The sequence below is a fragment of the Colias philodice genome, chromosome 29, assembly GCF_061535455.1.
Source record: "Colias philodice isolate Cphi_HAF_F1 chromosome 29, ilColPhil1 Martin Lab GWU primary, whole genome shotgun sequence".
In the NCBI taxonomy this organism is placed as follows: domain Eukaryota; kingdom Metazoa; phylum Arthropoda; class Insecta; order Lepidoptera; family Pieridae; genus Colias; species Colias philodice.
The window spans coordinates 2,748,904-2,767,836 of NC_143114.1; the positions used below are offsets into that span (position 1 = coordinate 2,748,904).

General features: G+C 33.3%; 3 protein-coding genes across 3 annotated transcripts in view; 2 read left to right on the forward strand and 1 right to left on the reverse strand.

Moving 5' to 3' along the window:
- The window catches only part of kst (spectrin beta chain, non-erythrocytic 5 kst), a 93,184-nt gene extending 82,117 nt beyond the window's left edge, over positions 1 to 11,067 (forward strand). The window contains exons 80-84 of the mRNA XM_089712995.1: positions 491 to 560; positions 1,125 to 1,216; positions 1,897 to 2,517; positions 5,196 to 5,286; positions 10,031 to 11,067. Of these exons, the coding sequence (XP_089569121.1) occupies positions 491 to 560; positions 1,125 to 1,216; positions 1,897 to 2,517; positions 5,196 to 5,286; positions 10,031 to 10,142 (986 nt within the window). The 3' untranslated portion in view covers positions 10,143 to 11,067. The remainder of the gene's footprint in view (positions 1 to 490; positions 561 to 1,124; positions 1,217 to 1,896; positions 2,518 to 5,195; positions 5,287 to 10,030) is intronic.
- Positions 5,777 to 6,673, forward strand: LOC149475806 (uncharacterized). The gene has a single exon (XM_089712458.1). It carries the CDS (start codon positions 5,927 to 5,929, stop codon positions 6,671 to 6,673), a length of 747 nt encoding a protein of 248 aa, XP_089568584.1. The 5' UTR covers positions 5,777 to 5,926.
- A 1,878-nt stretch (positions 11,068 to 12,945) lies between the features above and the next one.
- Positions 12,946 to 18,565, reverse strand: LOC149475807 (uncharacterized). Its single transcript, XM_089712891.1, has 5 exons — positions 18,207 to 18,565; positions 15,811 to 15,915; positions 14,866 to 15,027; positions 14,393 to 14,510; positions 12,946 to 13,791 (listed from the first exon to the last, which is right to left on the reverse strand). The coding sequence occupies exons 1-5, from the start codon at positions 18,435 to 18,437 to the stop codon at positions 13,070 to 13,072; spliced, it is 1,338 nt and encodes a 445-aa protein (XP_089569017.1). The 5' UTR covers positions 18,438 to 18,565; the 3' UTR covers positions 12,946 to 13,069.
- Positions 18,566 to 18,933: the final 368 nt, after the last annotated feature.

The following is an 18,933-nucleotide window of genomic DNA, read 5'->3' on the forward strand; positions in this document are numbered from 1 at the left end:
GTGAACCGACTTTACAGACAACCAATTTTTTTTTTAATTATCTGCAATTACGGTATCTATGAATAAATGGTAAATGCACATTTGTTGGTTGATTTTGTATAATAAAATAAAAAAAGACGTGTGGCACTCGGGGACAGCCGCGGTAAAGCTATTGCATGCTATGCCTTCAAGCCACACCTCCGCGCCCGTCCCCGTGGGGAGCGTGAGGTTTTTTTCGTTACGGATTTTTTTAGATTCGGTCCCCGCGCTCAAGCTATGCAATAGCTTAAAATGAAATTTTCCATAATCATTAGGAACTTACATGATATGGAAAATGTTATGAAGAAAAAGATCCACTTTGTCAGATTCACTTTATGCCGGGATCTTCACATGATTTAAATATATAAAGAGAATGTTTTCATTTAAAATAAAATTCTGGTTTAATATTTTATTTCATTAACAATTAGCCAAAGAAATTGGTAAAATTTTAATACTATTTTCTTTATAACAGAATCGTCAGTACTGCCCTCACTGCCTCCAAGACAACCTCCGCCACAAGATGACGGCGATGTTATTCTAAGGTTAGTAAAGATAAAGGTTATTTATATCATCCTACTAATATTATAAATGCGAAAGTTTGTGAGGATGTATGTGTGTGTGTGTGAGTGTGTGTTTGTTACTCTTTCACGCAAATACTACTGAACCGATTACAATGAAATTTAGCACACATATAGATTATAGAAGGTAGCTTGAATTAACACATAGGTTTTAACCCGGAAATCCCACGGGATTGGGAACTATGCGGGTTTTTATTTGAAAATGCGGGTGAAGCCCGGGCGGAAAGCTAGTTGCCAATTTTTTCAAAGTTGCAAAGCTATCAATGCTTTTCGATTGTATTAATACTATCATATTTTTATTATTTAAAAAATTGATAAAAAAATAACTACTAAAGTAGTGAACCAATTTGTATGCTTTTGTGATTATGATAATTCTTTTCAAATCGTGTTGTTCTATTCTGAACATAAATATTTGCATAAATAATAAAAATGGTGTAATTTTAGCCATTCAAGTGTCCTCAAAGCGAAGCGAAGCGAAGGCGTGTGATATATTTATATGCATTTATTCATACATTAATTAATAAACAGAAACTCGGAACACGCGAGCGGTTCGTGGGGCCGGTCCCGTTTCTCCAACGGTAGAGATATCAACGCGGAGTTCATCAAGTCGCAGAAGGAAGGTAGGTGAACTGCATCGAAAATGGTACAGCCGTTTTTGATGTGAACAAAAAAATTTTTTTTTTCAAGTGTAGGTAAAGTAAAGTTTTTAGTAAAGCAAGAGAATATGTTTTCCAGAAAATGTAGAATTTTTAAAGTTAAAAATTGAATATATTGTGATTTTTAAAAGTCCATTTTTTGTTTCACTGTTTGGTTTATTTGGCAGAATAGCAAGAAAATTAGGAGAAATAAGATTTTTTTCCTTAATATTTTTTTTTTAATAAATTAAAAACTGATTATTATTGTATATCTGTCTCTGTGATTTATATACTACAAAATTTTGTCTCTTTCATGTTAAATTTTTGTCGTGAATGGCAGCTTTATTTTTCGTTACAAGCTTCTGTGATCGTTGCGATGTGCACGTTATATTATTTTAAGATTTACTTTTAATTTTTTATTCTAAATTTTAGTGTCATTTTTAATACGTAATAATAATTGAACTTGCAAATTGTTATAAATGTGTCGAATCACTGTATTCACAAATTTATCGGAAATATCAAATGTGAAGGTTTTTGTTATAAATAAGATTATATAACTTTTTCGATTTTTTTTTCCTAAAATCCTTCTTAAAACACATATTTTTCACACTTTGCAAGTTCAATTACCTTCAAATAATTAATAAAAACTTTAAAATCCAATATAGCCGCTGAAGCAGAGCCCACAGTGACCGAAAGACCTCCAGCTATACCAGAAAGGGTTCCTATAATATCAGAAAGGGGTCCCATATTGTCAGAAAGGGGTCCAGCCTTACCGGAGAGGATCAATACGAGATCACGACCAGGCTCAGAAAGAGCATCTGTGGACAGAAGCTCTGTTATGTCAGAAAGGGGTTCGGTTGTGTCAGAAAGAGGTTCGGAAAGGGGTTCGATGATAGAAAGGGGGTCGGAAAGGGGTTGGACAGTGACGGAAAGAGCGTCGATTTCGAGCGACAGGGAATTTGATAGAAATTCGAACGTTAGCGAACGAAATTCCGTCTCGGAGCGTAGTTCGAGCGAAAGGTTCGATCGAAATGCCAATAATGAACGCGTGTACGAACAGAGCTATAGATACGAGAGGGAAGTTGGGGGTCAGAACCCCGGGGGTTCGAATCCTGGGGGTCCAAACCCTCAAGACAGGGGTGAGAAATCAGTCACTGCTCTGGTAAACAGCTTCCAGCAGAAAGTCAATAAGAATTGGCAGGAAAAAGAGCAGAGAAACTCGGGGTGGAATAACAATTGGCAAGGGGTCGAAACTACGTCGCATTTCTACTCGGCGAGTGAGCTCGGTCAGTTTGTGTGGTTTTTAGTGGATTTTGAGTATTTTTAGTGTGTTAGTAGTTAGTGGTAGTTTTTTGGTAGGGGCGTTGGGTGCAGGATGATTTTTTTCTTATATATTTAATTGATTTTAAGAATTGTTTTTAAGTGATGTTATACATCTGTTTCACTGATCGATTTTCTTTAGGGCAAGTAGGTGATCAGCCTTCTGTGTCCTGCCAGACCAAGACATTCTTTTTTTCTGCGTCTCCACCGGGAATCGAACCCAGGACCCGTCGGTGTTACGCTCACGCGTCAACCACTGTACCAAGGAGGCGGTCGATGAATTTCATTACATATTTTTAACATTTTCCACCGATTCGGAAAGCAGTATCTATAGAGAAGGAATTATTCTTCCGGTTTATTGAAACTATGAAATTTTTAAAGGAATTGTCCTGAACCCAAGTCTATTAACTAACAAGAATATGTTTATAAGCTGTGATTATTATATTATACTATTTATTTATTTAATATTAATAACATTTGTAAGACTATTATATTATATAGCTGTTGAATAGCTTTGTATTTCTCTTATATGACGTTTCTCTATGTTTTTTCAAGATTGTTATTTTATAAAGATCATCAAATACTGTAAAATGATTACGTCATATGTGAAACAACAAACACTGAAGGAATAGTACAATAATTTGGCTATAGACCGTTGTAGTCGTGATAGCGTACCGCGTGATAAGAAACTTCTTTCTAAAAGAGCGTGTGTGCCGAGCACACGTGTCAGAACTAAAACTTCTTTGGAGAGATTCTAAGATACCAAAATTGTCGCCTTACTCTATGACGTGCCGGTATTGCCATGATGCTACCTTGAAATTTTACTCTCAACGCGACTAAAGAAGTTTCACTCCGAAAACTTTAATAATTATAGAATTGTGTACAAAAATATATTTTTTATAGATTCACTCACAGTATTTGATGATTTTTTTTCTCTTTAAATAATTTCTTTACTATTGTAATTATAAAAATGTATTTATCTAAATTATGCATTTTACTGCTGCCAAAGGACCGAGCCATCTTCTCTATGTACTACATAAAGTGCATTGTATGTATACTATTTATAGAATTAATAATAATTTTACCACAAAAATACAATCATTATTATAACATTTTAGAAAAAATAAAACCACACAATATTACTACAACTTTTTTGTGGTGATTTGATTTATTTTTTCTTACTAATAATGGACGCAAAAACTTCGTTCATTAGTGTATGTGTATCTATTGTTCAAAAATTACTATGTTTTTAATATTTTTAAAGATATACTTTAAATATTAAAAAAAACTTAAAATATTGCGTATATAATCACGTATCAGATCTATATAATCATATTTTTGTGGTAAAATTATATTTTATTGCCAGTATAGTTAAGTATTTTTGTGCTCTTCTTGTTTTAGCTTTATTCTTCCTGGCATCACTAGACTAAGAATTTTCTTCGCTTGACTTTTTAATGTAGATAGATGTATTTAATATTTTAAGGGCCAGTTTCACGACTTGTTGATAAAGTGACTGATAGCTTATTTGACACTTTGACATAAATATTCATTATTATTTGTAACTGGCTGTGCTGGTTTTACCCTCGTTGCTCGGCACCTATTGGTCTTGGCGTGATGGTATATAGCCTATAGCTTTCCTCGATAAATGGGCTATCTAACACCGAAAGATTTTTTTCAAATCGGACCAGTAGTGAGATTAGCGCGTTCAAACAAACAAACAAACAAACTCTTTAGGTTTATAATATTAATGTAGATAATATTGTTTTTTTAACTGACAGATAAGCTAACCAGAACATGTCTACCAGTTGTGAAACTTGTTACAAATGTATTTATTTGTTACTTTACTGTGCTTTATGTAAGCTTAATATCTTAGTTTTTACTTAAGTATTTGAAGTAAGTTATTCTGGTGAGCGGGTTCAGCTTGGATTAATTACTTTAACAAGATAAATGCATAGGTATTTTTTCCATTAAGTTTTCCGAAAATGACATAATAATAAAATAAATTATACATGTGTTTAATATTAATAAAATTTATGCATTTATCATGTTTTTGTGTGTTATATTATTCGTGTTTTTTTACGTAGTTTTAACATTTTGTTATTTTGGTATAATTTATATATAATAGGATAAAGAGAGCATTTAATAAAATCAAAATTATTTTTATGGTTTCAATATTATTTATTGTGTGAAAACTCGAAAAGTTATCGAAGACTTATGTGTTTTTCGCTGTTTTAACTATAAGGCTTTAGCTATATGTTGTCTGAAATATTATACGCACAGATAAAACATAACATAATATTTATTATTGTAATACTGTTTGTTTTAATACTGTTACACTTAAATTGTTTCATCTGTGTGTGTATTTTTGCTTTGGGTGTAGTCATAGTACTGCTTGTGTGAATTTATAGTAGATGTAGATGTGTGTGATTATTATTCATAGTATAGTAATGGAATACCTCCAAATAACAATAATCCCTCGATGATACATTTCTTAAAATTTATATGCTAACTTCGTTCATTACTAAAATTATTATACATTGGAAAAATGCACTGTTATTTGGACGTGTACGATATATGTTGATATGTAGTAAAAAGTATATTTTATTTATACATTTGTTTACTAATTTATTTATATTTCAAACAGCATACGGCGGTAACAGTGGCACGAACACACGACCGGCGTCCGTGGCCGGTAGCGGTGGATCACCAGCGTTGGACCAGAGACCGGCGTCTAGGTAAGAGTTGGGAAGAGATAGAGTGGAGAAGAGATGGGTAGAGATAGAGAGTAGGAGCCTGAAAGAGATGGGACGAAAAATAGGATGCGTAGATAAAGAGAGTAAGAATAAGTCTCTTATCTTCTTGCGGGGGTTTGATATCTAGGGGAGATCTCATGTTTAGTAGGGAAGTTATCCTCATATGATGAAAACAAGTGAATTCCCGTGTCTCTAGTAACGGTAGGGGTAACGGGCCGATGCATTATGCATACATCTGTTTCACTGGGATTCCGGTTCCGGTCGTTGTACTGTAAACATCACTGTGATTCCATTCGAAACAAATCGTTCTAAAAAAAATACTTATAAGTTTGTTACGCCGTCAACACTATTATAAACAACATAATTAGTACTTTGGTGGACGCAGAATAAATAAAGCTTCGGGATATTATCAGGATTTATCCAGTAAAGTGCAGAAGAAAATTCACAATATCTGAGGTTAGATCATTCAAATTCTTAATCTGACAAATTGAAAACATAACGTCAAACGTAACTGACGTTGTTGTCGTCTTATGTTGGTAACAACTTCAGTGTTGCTATTACACAAAAAAAAAATATTGTCAATATCTATACTACGTTCCAATCCACATACTTTGCATAAAATATGGAGGAACAATTCCAATTACTTTTTGACAATATGAAGGCGGAAATGCAGAGACAAACAGCTGAACTAACTGAATCACTTACTAAAAACTTAATGGATAGGATGGATGAAAAACTTACTCCCATTATCGAAGAAAATGAACAATTAAAACAAAAAGTGAGTAATTTAGAAAAAGAGATGGAAAACTTGAAGAGAGAAAATAAAAGCAACAACATAATTATTTTCGGACTAAAAGAGGGAGAAAACTCGACATCTGAGTTATTTAAAAATATAAAGACGACCTTCAAAGAAGACCTAAACATATGTTTAGAGCAATCCGAAATAAACAAATTATTTCGCTTAGGAAAAAATATAGTTCAGAATAAACCAAGGCCGGTGCTGTGTTCTTTTTTAAATTCATGGAGAAAAGATGAAATTATGAAGAATAAAAAGAAATTTAAGAACATTTATGTATCAGAAGATTACTCGAAGGAAGTTTTGGAGAAAAGAAAGGCATTGCTACCGAAGTTAAAGGAAGAACGAGAAAAGGGGAATACAGCTTTCTTGATCTACGACAAACTAGTAGTCAAAGAATCTAACACAGATAAAAGAAAAAGAGAACCAACGACCTCACCATCACCTTCCAAAAATCAACCTAAAAAACATCAAGTTCTATTCTCTGCCAAAGTTAATAGGAAAAATGCCTTTGATGCCATGAGACCCAGATCGAGTTCTTGCACCAATAAACCTACACCCAATCAACAATAGCAATTCATCGGAAAACGGAAAACTCAAACTAACTATGACAACAAACAAACAGAAAAAATAAATTTTCCCCCAAGCCGACTGGTCCTCGTGGGGGATAAAGACCGCAACCCTCCAACAATTCAGAAAAACACAGAAACAAAATATTACGTCGCCGCCCTTAACGTTCTCACACTGAAAAATGAAGAAAATCTTATAGAACTAACAAATGCATTAAAACAAATTAAATGGGACATCGTCGGTCTCAGTGAAGTTAGACGAATGGGAGAAAGAATTATTTCTCAACCAGACTTCTTACTGTACCATATCGGAACGACGCCAGGCCACCATGGAGTGGGCTTCATAGTAAAAAAATACCTTGAAAAATCCATAGAAGAATTTATTGGAATCTCGGAGCGCATAGCTATGATGAATATAAAGTTACCTGGATATAACGATTCATGGTCTATTCTACAAATATATTCACCAACAGAACAATCCGACCTGGATACAATTGAGAAATTTTACCTCGACTTAAATAACACAATCCAAGAACACGCCAACAAAAACCTAATTGTCATGGGAGACTTTAATGCCCAAATTGGAGCTAAGCGCCCAGAAGAAGATACAGTACTAGGACCATTCACCTACAGCAATAAAAATAAAAGTCGAAACGGAGAAAAACTAATAAACTTCGCTCTGGAAAATCACTTAACTATTTTAAACTCAATATACAAAAAAAATACAAAGAAAATGTGGACGTGGATTTCACCAGATGGGAAAACAAAGAATGAGATCGATTTTATAATGACAAATAAAAAGAACTGCTTAACAAATTTTGACGTAATTAACAGATTCAATTACAATACCAACCATAAACTGATCAGAGCTGAAATAAAATCATTACAACCAAGGAAACCTAGACCGAGACAAGAACTAACAATGGGTAAGCTTAGCAAACATCAAATGGAGCAATTAGTAGTCATCTTACGAGATAAATTCACAGACTTCAAAGACAACACAAAGACCTTGGGAACTCAGCAAAAATACAACTGGATAGAGAACACTATTAAAGACCAATTACATCACATAGCTAAGATCAGATCTGAACCGAAGAAATGGTTAACAACCAATACCTTGAAATTACTAGAACAAAGAAACCAGTTAATAACCGCAAAAGAAGTAAAGGACAGAAGAAAGCATTTAGCTAAAATAAGTAAAGATATCAAAGAAAGTATAAGAACGGACAGGAAAAATAGTAGAATGGAAATTATCGAAAAACATATAGTCAAAACAGGAGGTGTTAAAAAAGCTCATAGAGAATTAACAAATTCCAAAGATTGGATAGCAAAAATTAAAAACGAAAAAGGAGAATGGAACCACCACAGAACAAATATATTAGGAATCGCCACATCTTACTACAAACAAATATATGAATACAACGAAGCTCGGGATATAAGTGAACTAAAGGAAACCTCAAATGTACCTAATATCCTTCAGACTGAGGTAATAAAAGCTATAGATAGTCAGAAGAGAGACAAAGCACCAGGACCCGACGGTATAAACAACGAAATCCTAAAAGAATGTAAAAATTTTATAACACCAATCCTCACCGACATGTTTAACGAGATATTAAATACGGAAACCATCCCACGGCAATGGACAGAATCAAATATTATTCTACTATATAAAAAAGGAGACAAATATGAAATTGGAAACTACCGCCCTATTAGCCTCATGTCCAACATATATAAGGTATTTGCCAAGATCATACTCAATCGGATTGAAAGAAAATTAGATGAACACCAACCCATCGAACAAGCGGGCTTCCGTAAACACTATTCAACGATCGACCACATTCACGTTGTACGCCAAGTTATAGAGAAGTATAAAGAATACCAATGCACCTACTACATCGCATTTATCGATTACAGCAAAGCATTCGATTCTTTATTTCACGAAAAGATATGGGAGTCATTAAAAGAACAAGGAATCGAACATAAATACATCCGCTTAATTAAAAATGTTTACAGCCAGAGTACTGCGAGAATTCAATTAGAACAGACGGGTGAACCTTTCAGAGTAGGCAAAGGCGTACGACAAGGAGATCCCCTGTCACCGAAAATATTCTCGGCGGTACTAGAATCAATATTCAGACGTCTAAATTGGGAAAATCTTGGTATCAATGTGAACGGAGTCTTATTGACTCATTTGAGATTCGCAGATGATATTGTGCTATTTGCAAAATCTTCGGAAGATATAACAAAAATGATAAATGATTTGGCAACGGAAAGCATGAAAGTAGGATTAAAACTGAACCCAGAAAAAACAAGAGTAATGACAAATGGAGAGAGAATTACCATAAACTTGGGAACCAACCAAATTGATTACACAGATGAATATATTTACCTGGGACAGCTAATAACAGACGATAATCAGATGTGCAAAGAAGTCGAAAGAAGAATAACTAATGCCTGGAAGAGGTACTGGAGTTTGAAAGAGATTATGAAAGATAAAAATCTTCACGTGAATATTAAAAGTAAAATATATAATACTTGTATACTACCAGTTCTCATGTACGGCAGCCAAACCTGGTCCTTATCACAAAACGCGACTAGCAAACTCTCATCATGCCAATACGCAATGGAGAGGAGCATGCTAAATGTGAAAAAATCAGACCGACTGAGAAATCGAGCCATAAGAAGCAAAACAAAGGTCATAGACATTACATGCAAAATTAGAAGGATGAAATGGCGATGGGCAGGACACACGGTAAGAGGAAAAGATAAATGGAGCAAAACTGTAACACAATGGTATCCTAGAGAAGGCAAGAGGAAAAGAGGCAGACCGCAAAAAAGGTGGGATGAAGAGATTAGAAAAGTGGCTGGCGTCACATGGAACAGAGTGGCCCAAGAAAGACATGAGTGGAAACGGTTGGAGGAGGCCTTTGTCGACTGGCAAACAGATCTACAAAAAATAAGCAAAATTCAAATAAGAGACTAGATTAAGGTTTACATTAGATTTTAAGTTTTATTTGTATTAGAATCATATTATAATAATTGTAATGTGGATCTGAATAAAAGGCTTTTTTATTTTATTTTTTATTATTTATTTCTGTTTCACTGATCGACTTTCTTTCATATCAAGTATGTGATCAGCCTTCTGGGTCCTGCCACACCGAGACATTATACAAGGACTTGAATTTGGCTTGTCTTAGTAGGTGGAAAGGTGATTTTTACCTGTAATAGAATATTATAAAGATGACATAATATAGATATAATGGTGATAAAGAACGGTGATAAAATATTAGTAAAAATATTTTGAAAAATATTTAGCGGTAGCTTTTACGTTAGCTTACTTATTAATCTAATTTAATTCCAGATCGTCAGGCGAATCGGAACTCTCGGTGGGCGGCACGAAAGAGAAGAAAGACAAGAAGGGAGTGTTCGGCGGACTGTTCAGCAGAAAGAAGAGACCGCAGAGTCACATGTAACCGATGGACAAACCGATATTATCGTAGACGAATATTTATTTCTAAAAACAAAAGGCGGAAAAATTTGACACCTGTCAAAACTTGACACCTGTCAAAATAGTATGAATAGATGTTGCTCTATATAAAAAAATCTTGTCTATTTTGTGCCTTTTATGTAGATATAGTTTAGTCTGTAAGCTATGTGCCTTTTTATTATCTTTTTTTTTTTCGCGTTAGGCGATTTATTGTATTTTTTTTATCGTAATGATGATCAATTTTACATTCCTCTTGTCACAAAAAGTATTGGGACCAATTTTTTGTAAGTGGTAGATGATTGCCAGTACATTCCAAAATATTCTCAAAAATAAGTTCATTAAAATTGTTTACAAACGTATTTAATCTAAAATTTGCATAATTATTATTTAGCATTACTCCATGATATTAAACTTATTCTTTCATTTTAAATAAACAGATGTAGAATTTAATAAATTTAATATTATTAAGTTCTAAATATTTCCATACATATATTTTTCTCTAATATAAAGTACAATATAACCTTGTTATGTTAAGACGTTGATTTTCCCAAGTTTATGAACGTTATACAATTTTTTTCTGACGTGTAATGCCATCTCGCTCTAACAGTAAGCGATAGAACGGGACGGAACGATTTTAATACGTATTACTTACAGTAAGAAAACGGAGATAGAAATTAAAATAAAAATGTGTCAAAAATCAACTTTATTTTATATTTATATTAATATTGAAACTTAAAAGAATGTTGGTAAATCGTAAATTATTGTTACTTACTAATCATGTTTATTATATAGGTCTTATTGATAAATGACCAATTTTAACGTCTGGACCAATTTTTGCCTTAATATAAGTGTACCGTGTACTGCATTATGTTATTTTAAGTTTGATGTATGAAATATATATTTTGCATAATTTTGAGTGTTTTTTTTTTACATTATCCCCTCTTTAAATAATAACCTTACAAAAATACATGTTACATGACTTCAACACCATTTCATTCATTTAATCATACACTATCATATTATTGTATACATATACTTAGTAGAAACCTTGTAGGAACAATAATTTTTACTTTAGCCATATCTTAAATATCACATTAAAAGAAGCTCAATGGCTTATATGTACTTACTTGCAATTTTGAAGAAGTCATTTTACTAAGGATAAAACAAGTTTCTCGACTTGCTGATAGCTCATGATATTTAACACATTACGATTTAAGTTTCCATACGTATTTGTCATTTAATCTGAGTTTTTTTTTTGTTCCGTACCTACAGTCATGTAAAATTACCAAAATTGAAAAAGTACTGTAATATATCATCGCTTTTATTATCAACCAGCTTTCCGCCCGTGGCTTCGCCCGCTTTGTCTAAAACTTACCTAATTACATACCAAAACATTCCTCCTGAACTACTCTAAATTTTTTTTAAACCATTAAAAAAAGCCGCATCAAAATCCGTTGTGTAGTTTTAAAGATACATAGACAGGGACAAAGAAAAACTATTAATTATAATTTATAATCAATCGATCCCACCTAGTTTGTGTAAATAGAAAAACTTAAATAACACAACATATCATCTTATATCATAACTAAACCGACCGCGACATAATAGTCAGAGCCTCTGCCATAAAAAACCTAGAAAGTACAACTTCAAAATTTACTACTAGGCGATTTTACCCTACGAATAAAAATGGTAGATTTCATCACATATTTCTTCTAAAATATATAGTGTCCGACCGAACTTTCGGTTTCGGTTTCGGTTTCGGCCGAGTTTCGGCCAAAAATCAATTTTCGGCCGCAGTTTCGGTTTCGGCCAAAATCGGCCGAAACTTTTGCCGAAACCGAAACTTATTTCACAAGTTCAGTGAACTTAGTTCACACACGTTCAGGCTCGCCTAACTTCGTTTTCCTCGGCAACGCTTTGACGGACGCTGGTTGGTTGACCCACGCTGGTGGAAACAATTTTTGATTATCTATGTTGAGATTGAAACTGGGTGTAATAATAATTAATAATTATTATTTTTATATAAGAGGTACCTAAAAGAGACTGATTATTCTTCTAAGTACAAATACCAATCCAAAGTATTAAAATCGGGTTATTTAAGTTTTGAGGTTATTTCACATTTTTCTCAATATCTTGAAAACCCCTGTTTTTATCACAAAAAAATCAATTGGTGAAAATCTTTTGAATATCGAAGAACCCTCCAAAACCACTCTGGCATTGACGCAATACTATACTGTGGTCCATACTTTCATGGGCATTCTCCTTTAATATACTGTGTTTTCATTTCATGCCCTAATTAAGGCAAAATAATAGGTAAAATGCACCAAAGTTCAGTATTTTTAGAAATTTCATACTTGACCACGTGAGTTTCGGTTTCGGTTTCGGCCGAAACTGAAGCCACGGCCGAACATTCGGTTTCGGTTTCGGTTTCGGCCTGGAAACCAGTTTCGGTCGGACACTAAAAATATATCACTGCTAGCCATTGAGATAATATTACTACGTATGGAGGAGACACCACGAACAAAATCTGTGCGCCATTTTTTTGCTCTAACTAAGTTTTAAAAATTATTATTTAGTTAGGTACTTAACGATGAAAGTTATTCCTTTGAACTTTTCCGTATTATTTGTATTATTTGTGCAATATCGTAACACACACGAAGGCATGTTTGATGCGTTTCACTTTAAAACCATTAAAAAATACCGCTCAACATACGTCACATGACGTATGTTGAGTGGAACATAAGTGATGTCGGCGGTGTCGTCTCCTGTTAATATTATCTCAATGCTGCTAGCACACTACGACAAATAATCTAAATTTAATTATCATCAATAATTACCACCATTAATAATAATAATTAATAATCAAACAACAGTTTCAATGAAATCAATAACAATGTACAATAAATTTTAAAACTAAGAATCCGCTAAAGTTTTATTTATTCCGACATTCAAAGCAATTACTCCGACCGTAACGTTGGCGCCAAATCGTTTCACTTCATCCAAATGTTCTACATTGAGATGTTCCCGTAAAGAGTCGTACACATTATCCTCTTGTGAAAAAGATGGTTTTATTATTGTCCCCGGCTTACTCTTTGCATGATAACTCAAATCCTGCATTGGATTTTCAGGAATCCTAGAAATTACGTCACTATAATAAAATACTGAACGTTTTTGTATCTTCTTTTCTATCTTTCGCATCGTCTTTTTATCTTTTATGCGGTATTTTTTCATAAGACGATTTACTCGCTTTTTAGGTTCACCCTTGTAGTTCATTTTTGATAGGTTTTTAGATGTCAGAGGGCTCATTATAGTTGTCTTTTTTAACGATATAGAGCGCTTTTGAATTGGTTTAACGTTCAAGTGATTTTGTACATCAAAGGAGTCGTTATCATCATTCTTGATTTTATTATCATTATCACTATTCCATATTTTGTATTTTACGTAATTCTTTACAAAATTTGTCGTTTCGTCAATGGAACGTTTTTGAATTTTCTTGACGGTTGTCAAATGTTTTGGCGCGTTTTTTGATACAGGCGGCCCGTTTTCCACAGACTGCATAATTTCATAATTACTCGTATCTGTTGTTGGTGTTGGAGTTTCATCTGTTGTAAATGTCGACTCTGTGGTTGTAAAATCTGAAAATTATGCAAAAATTAAAAAAAAGTAACTACTTACATAATATGTTTTGTACCGTAAAATTTACTTTACACTTTGTACAGCAGCAGCAGCATTATAAATTTTATGAATATCTGTCAAAACTATAGTTTTAGAAATGAATAATGCGGTAATAATAATTAACACCACAATTAAAGCGCTAATCAACTCACTTGTATTCAATACTAATTTAAATTGTCCGTCACGCAATAGATATACGAGATTTTAAAACAGCTTTTATGAATTCTTTAATCTTTATATATTTTGATGTTTGATGCAAATATAAATTTGCCAAATTTTTCAAACAATGTTTAAACAGCAGGAAATACCTATAGTAAAATTAAAATTCCATACCAATATTTTATAGCCAGTTTGTTTGATTGTTTAAACGCGCTAATCTCAGGAACTACGAGTCCGATTTGAAAAATTAACACTGTTAGATTGCCCGTTTATCGAGGAAGGCTATAAGCCATATTATATCATTACGCTAAGACCAATAGGAGCGGAGCAATGCGGGTAAAACCACTGAACACTGAACACACCTAGTCACGAATAATTAATTTATTAACTAGAAATAATTACCAAGTGTTGTTGTAGTTTGAAAGTCAGTTGGATCTGGTATATAACCGGTAAGGTGAGCCAACTGGTCCAAGAACCAGGCTAATTTTAGAAGTAATTCTTCTTCCTCTTGTGCTGAGTCCTGTAAATTAAAAAAACTGATTAAAATCACATTCACAAAAATAGTTTGTACTTGCAGTATCTACCTAGCATAATAAAGAGAAATATATATTCTTCTTTTATTAAAATACCACATCATCCGAAACTACTTAAGTAACTATGAAAATTCTTGCATTATTCCCGAGTGCCAAATTGTGTGTAAAAATAAAGCATTTCTTCTATGAAAATCTTGCATAAGATACCCTAATACTTAGAATCGTAAGTTGTGTAATTTTTTGCCGAACCCTGGTTTAGCCATAATCCTACTAATATTATAAATGCGAAAGTTTAAATGTATGGATGCTTGTTACTATTTCGCGGATAGCTTGAAAAATTACCTTATTCTTAGCAAATTTCCGCTCCCGTAACTCATTGGTAGCCCACAGAGCCAGTTCTGACAACTTCGTGACCTGATCACTCGCTGCGAGGACGTTTCTGCAAATGTCCTCCTCTGACTGTTCGTAGGTTCCGTTCTCTGGGAGCCAGGTGGATGGTGCAGGCTGGAGACATTTTAAATTATTTAGCTCAAAACTATAAAACTAGTGCAGTTCTCAGTATTGAATTAGTTATAGAGTTTGTAAGACAATAGCGAATCCGGAATTGCTTGTATATTTAAATAGGTATAAAAAAATATGTATACAAAGCTACTAATTAATTTTATTAATGTACTAGCGGTCCGCCCCGGCTTCGCCCGTGGTACATGTTTACGTTTTCTCTACATAAGAACCATCCTCGTACTTCAAGGAATATAATAAAAAAAGAATTATCGAAATCGGTTCAGCCGTTCTCGAGTTATGCGCTTACCAACACATTTTGCGATTCATTATTATATTATACTAGCGGTCCGCCCCGGCTTCGCCCGTGGTACATAATATTTACGTTTTCTCTACATAAGAACCATCCTCGTACTTCAAGGAATATAATAAAAAAAGAATTATCGAAATCGGTTCAGCCGTTCTCGAGTTATGCGCTTACCAACACATTTTGCGATTCATTTTTATATATAAGATAAAGAAGATAAGAAGGTGATTGTGGACAATGTTGTAATACTTTCAGCCTAGTAATATTATTACAGATTGTACATATTTTTGAGTTAACTTAGATCGTACCTAAAGTATTTTAGGCGAATGACTGCATTATAAAGATACAGCCCTAAATGGTCTGCACTCTGCAGTCGAATACAATATGGGCAATTTTATTAAACGAAGACATACTTTAAATTACATATGTCTATCAATTACTCGATTATAATTGATATAAATACTACTTTAATAAAAACTTACAGTTGTAGTCAATGTAGAACAATTTTCAAGGGTCTCTCGGTAGTGCGCCATCGCCTTACGCAAACCGTCCAGGTATATGCTCCCGTTGTTCAGAACGCCATGAATCTGAAAATAAAAATCAAAAAGGTTTATAACCTTTACTATCAAAAACATTTAACCCAGTTTTGAACATTATCGGATTTAGCCGATTTAGTAATAAGTAGTCAACTATTTTAAATTTTGCCGCCAGCCGCGCAGCCAGAGGACTAAAAAAAGGAGGCTGTATATGGAAAAAACAAGTCATATAATTCATCGTACTTTAAATTACTAGTCTACTAGTCCGTATATGCTTTTGTATGAAAATATCTTTGCTATCTACATAAATTTTGTAATAAAAATACCCTGTTGTATGATTTTATGTTATTATGGCTCATAGGGCATGGAAATTTATGTATTTATAGTAGCAATTCTCTAAAACAAAAATGCTAAGCCATTTTAAATATCACCGTAAACAACTTGAAACTTTTATAGGTATCGCATGTCGCTAAAATAAGATTGCATGACTAGCGTTTGATAAACTTAGTTAATTATTAAAACTCTCGATAATTAAGGAGCTAGATATTTTTTATCACTTCTTATTTAAATAATCATTTTATTTCACGAATCATGCTAAAATTAAGACGATAGTTTATCTCCCGTAGTCTTACAATAAATATTTTATTATAGCCTATGTGTTATTCTGAGTCTTCAGCTAGGTACTTACTTACCAAATTTCTTTGTAATCGGTAGAGTAGTATTTGCGTGAAAGAGTAACAAACATCCATACATACATACATACTGATACTGGCAAACTTTTGCATTTATAATATCAGTAGGTATTATTTATTTCTTCTGTGCGTGTATTTAACAATGAACTCTTCCTAAACGGCTACGGTACTATTTTAATGTTTTTTTTTGTCTTGAATTGGATTCGAGAATGATTAAATTTTAACTTCAAGCTAGTGAAACTACAGGCAACAACAGATAGTTTGTACATAAAAACATCCTTTCAACTTTACTATATTACTTGCTCTGTGCGAAGCCGCAGCGAGCTGCGAGCAAGTAAGTAGTGCAAGTTTAAGTAAATAGTTAAAAAGATAAAACATCATTGAACATATTAATTATTATCTTGTTATTATCGAACATGTTTCGTTGAGCGTGAAAAGTACTTATAGATTTACACCATTTTACATAGATTATATCTCGATAAGGATTTATTAGGTGGTAGTTATGCCTAGGCTTAAGTTCATAAAGTTAATTAAATCTATATATAAAAAATTTAAACCCGTTTTCCTTGGTCACGGCATCACACGTGAACGGGTGGACCGATTTCGATAATTCTTTCTTTACCACGGGCGAAGCCGGGGCGGACCGCTAGTTATTAATAATTCTACTTAATCGTAATTTGGCCGTACATCTTACGTCGATCAATTAGTAGGTATATCATAGTACATAATAAGTAATTGGCAGATAATTGTGCAATAAAATAAAAAAAAAAAAATGTTGTGTGGTTTTATGAAACCACGGTAAAAGTGAAACTTTCCGAACACTGCTTTATACCTACTCGGCAGCCGACCGCGACCGTCACGCGACATGCGCTACACAGACCAAAAAGTTTGAGACGATGTAATAAAAGTTTCACTTTAAAAATTTGCTCTTTTTTTTTTAAATAATCTATGTTACTAAGTAAACCATTAAAATTGGCGGGAAAATTATTAAATTATATGTAACAAACGTCAGCGAATTTATTGGGTTTGTAATATCCTCAAATAATGAAGTTAATGTGTATTATGTTTGTTAAGTAAGTAGAATTTCATCATAAGCTCTTCCACAATACTTCAACCGGATTTTGTCGAATACTAAGTAAATTAATTAATCGGTACACGCGAAATAGAAATTATAATAAATATTTTAATTTTGTAAAAAATAATTTGAGTTGTGTATATGTACTTACAACAACCTAGCTATTAACATAGTAGATATTATTATTATCTGTGCTAGTAGACTATATTTTAATTCTATCTGTAAAAGATTCATTTAGTATAATAAAAAGATGCGAACACACATACACACATACACACACACACGCACACACACACACACACACGCACACACACACACACATACATCCATTCTACCAATTTTAGAGTATTTTTATGTTAACATTACCTTATTTTTTAAGCTTTCTTTTAATTGTTAATGCCTAGTAATTGTTATGGAAGAGAAGCGCCTTCTAACACAAGTGAAATTTATCACTTAAATGAAGGCACTTACCTCCAACCCAAGATGAAAACTTGTTTAAAAGAAATAAACAATTTTTATTTTTATTTTTTTATTTAGTATAATAGGTAGTAATCCTATTTTCAAAGAATACCCACCCTTTTCTCCATATAACTTTGGTATTCTAAATCCTCGGCATAATTACTAGGTGTATGATATTCATCATTTAAATCATTTTTCATACGTTCTTCCTCATCAACTTCTTCACTTCTTTCAGTTGTCACCATTTCCGCATCCAATTTTCTCATTTCCGCCATATCCACAGTCCAACAACGTACTTGAACAGATAACACAAAAAAGACGAAGGACACAACTTTGACAGCTGTCATTTTTGCCGCCTAAATTAAACTAAATATTTTACAATTATTTTACGTTTATTTGATAAACTTATTACATTGAAATGATGGGATGCGTATTTCCAAATGAACACGCGAAGGAATACTGATGAGAAAACGAAATTAACAAACAAACGGATGCTGTTTTTGCGCAATTATTAATTTCCCGCGCGTTCATTGTTCGAGGAGGTGAAGTAAGATATGTATATCCGTTTCCGCCTAAATAGGCTTTCAGTTCAATCTTTTTCCTTTAATCAGGAAGGGAAATGTTGTTTGTTTTGTATGTAATTAAGTTCTTACGTGTTAGTTCTTACACTTCTCGTTGTAATATAAAATCGAATTAGAACACATTTATTAATGTTAGAGCGAGCAACCGAACGGTTCGGTTGGTCTGATGGCAAGCAATCACCACCGGCCATGAATATTTTCAGATGGAGAGCCTTCGCAGATGCGTTGCTCCCTATTATTAAGGGATAAAGGGGTAAGCGGG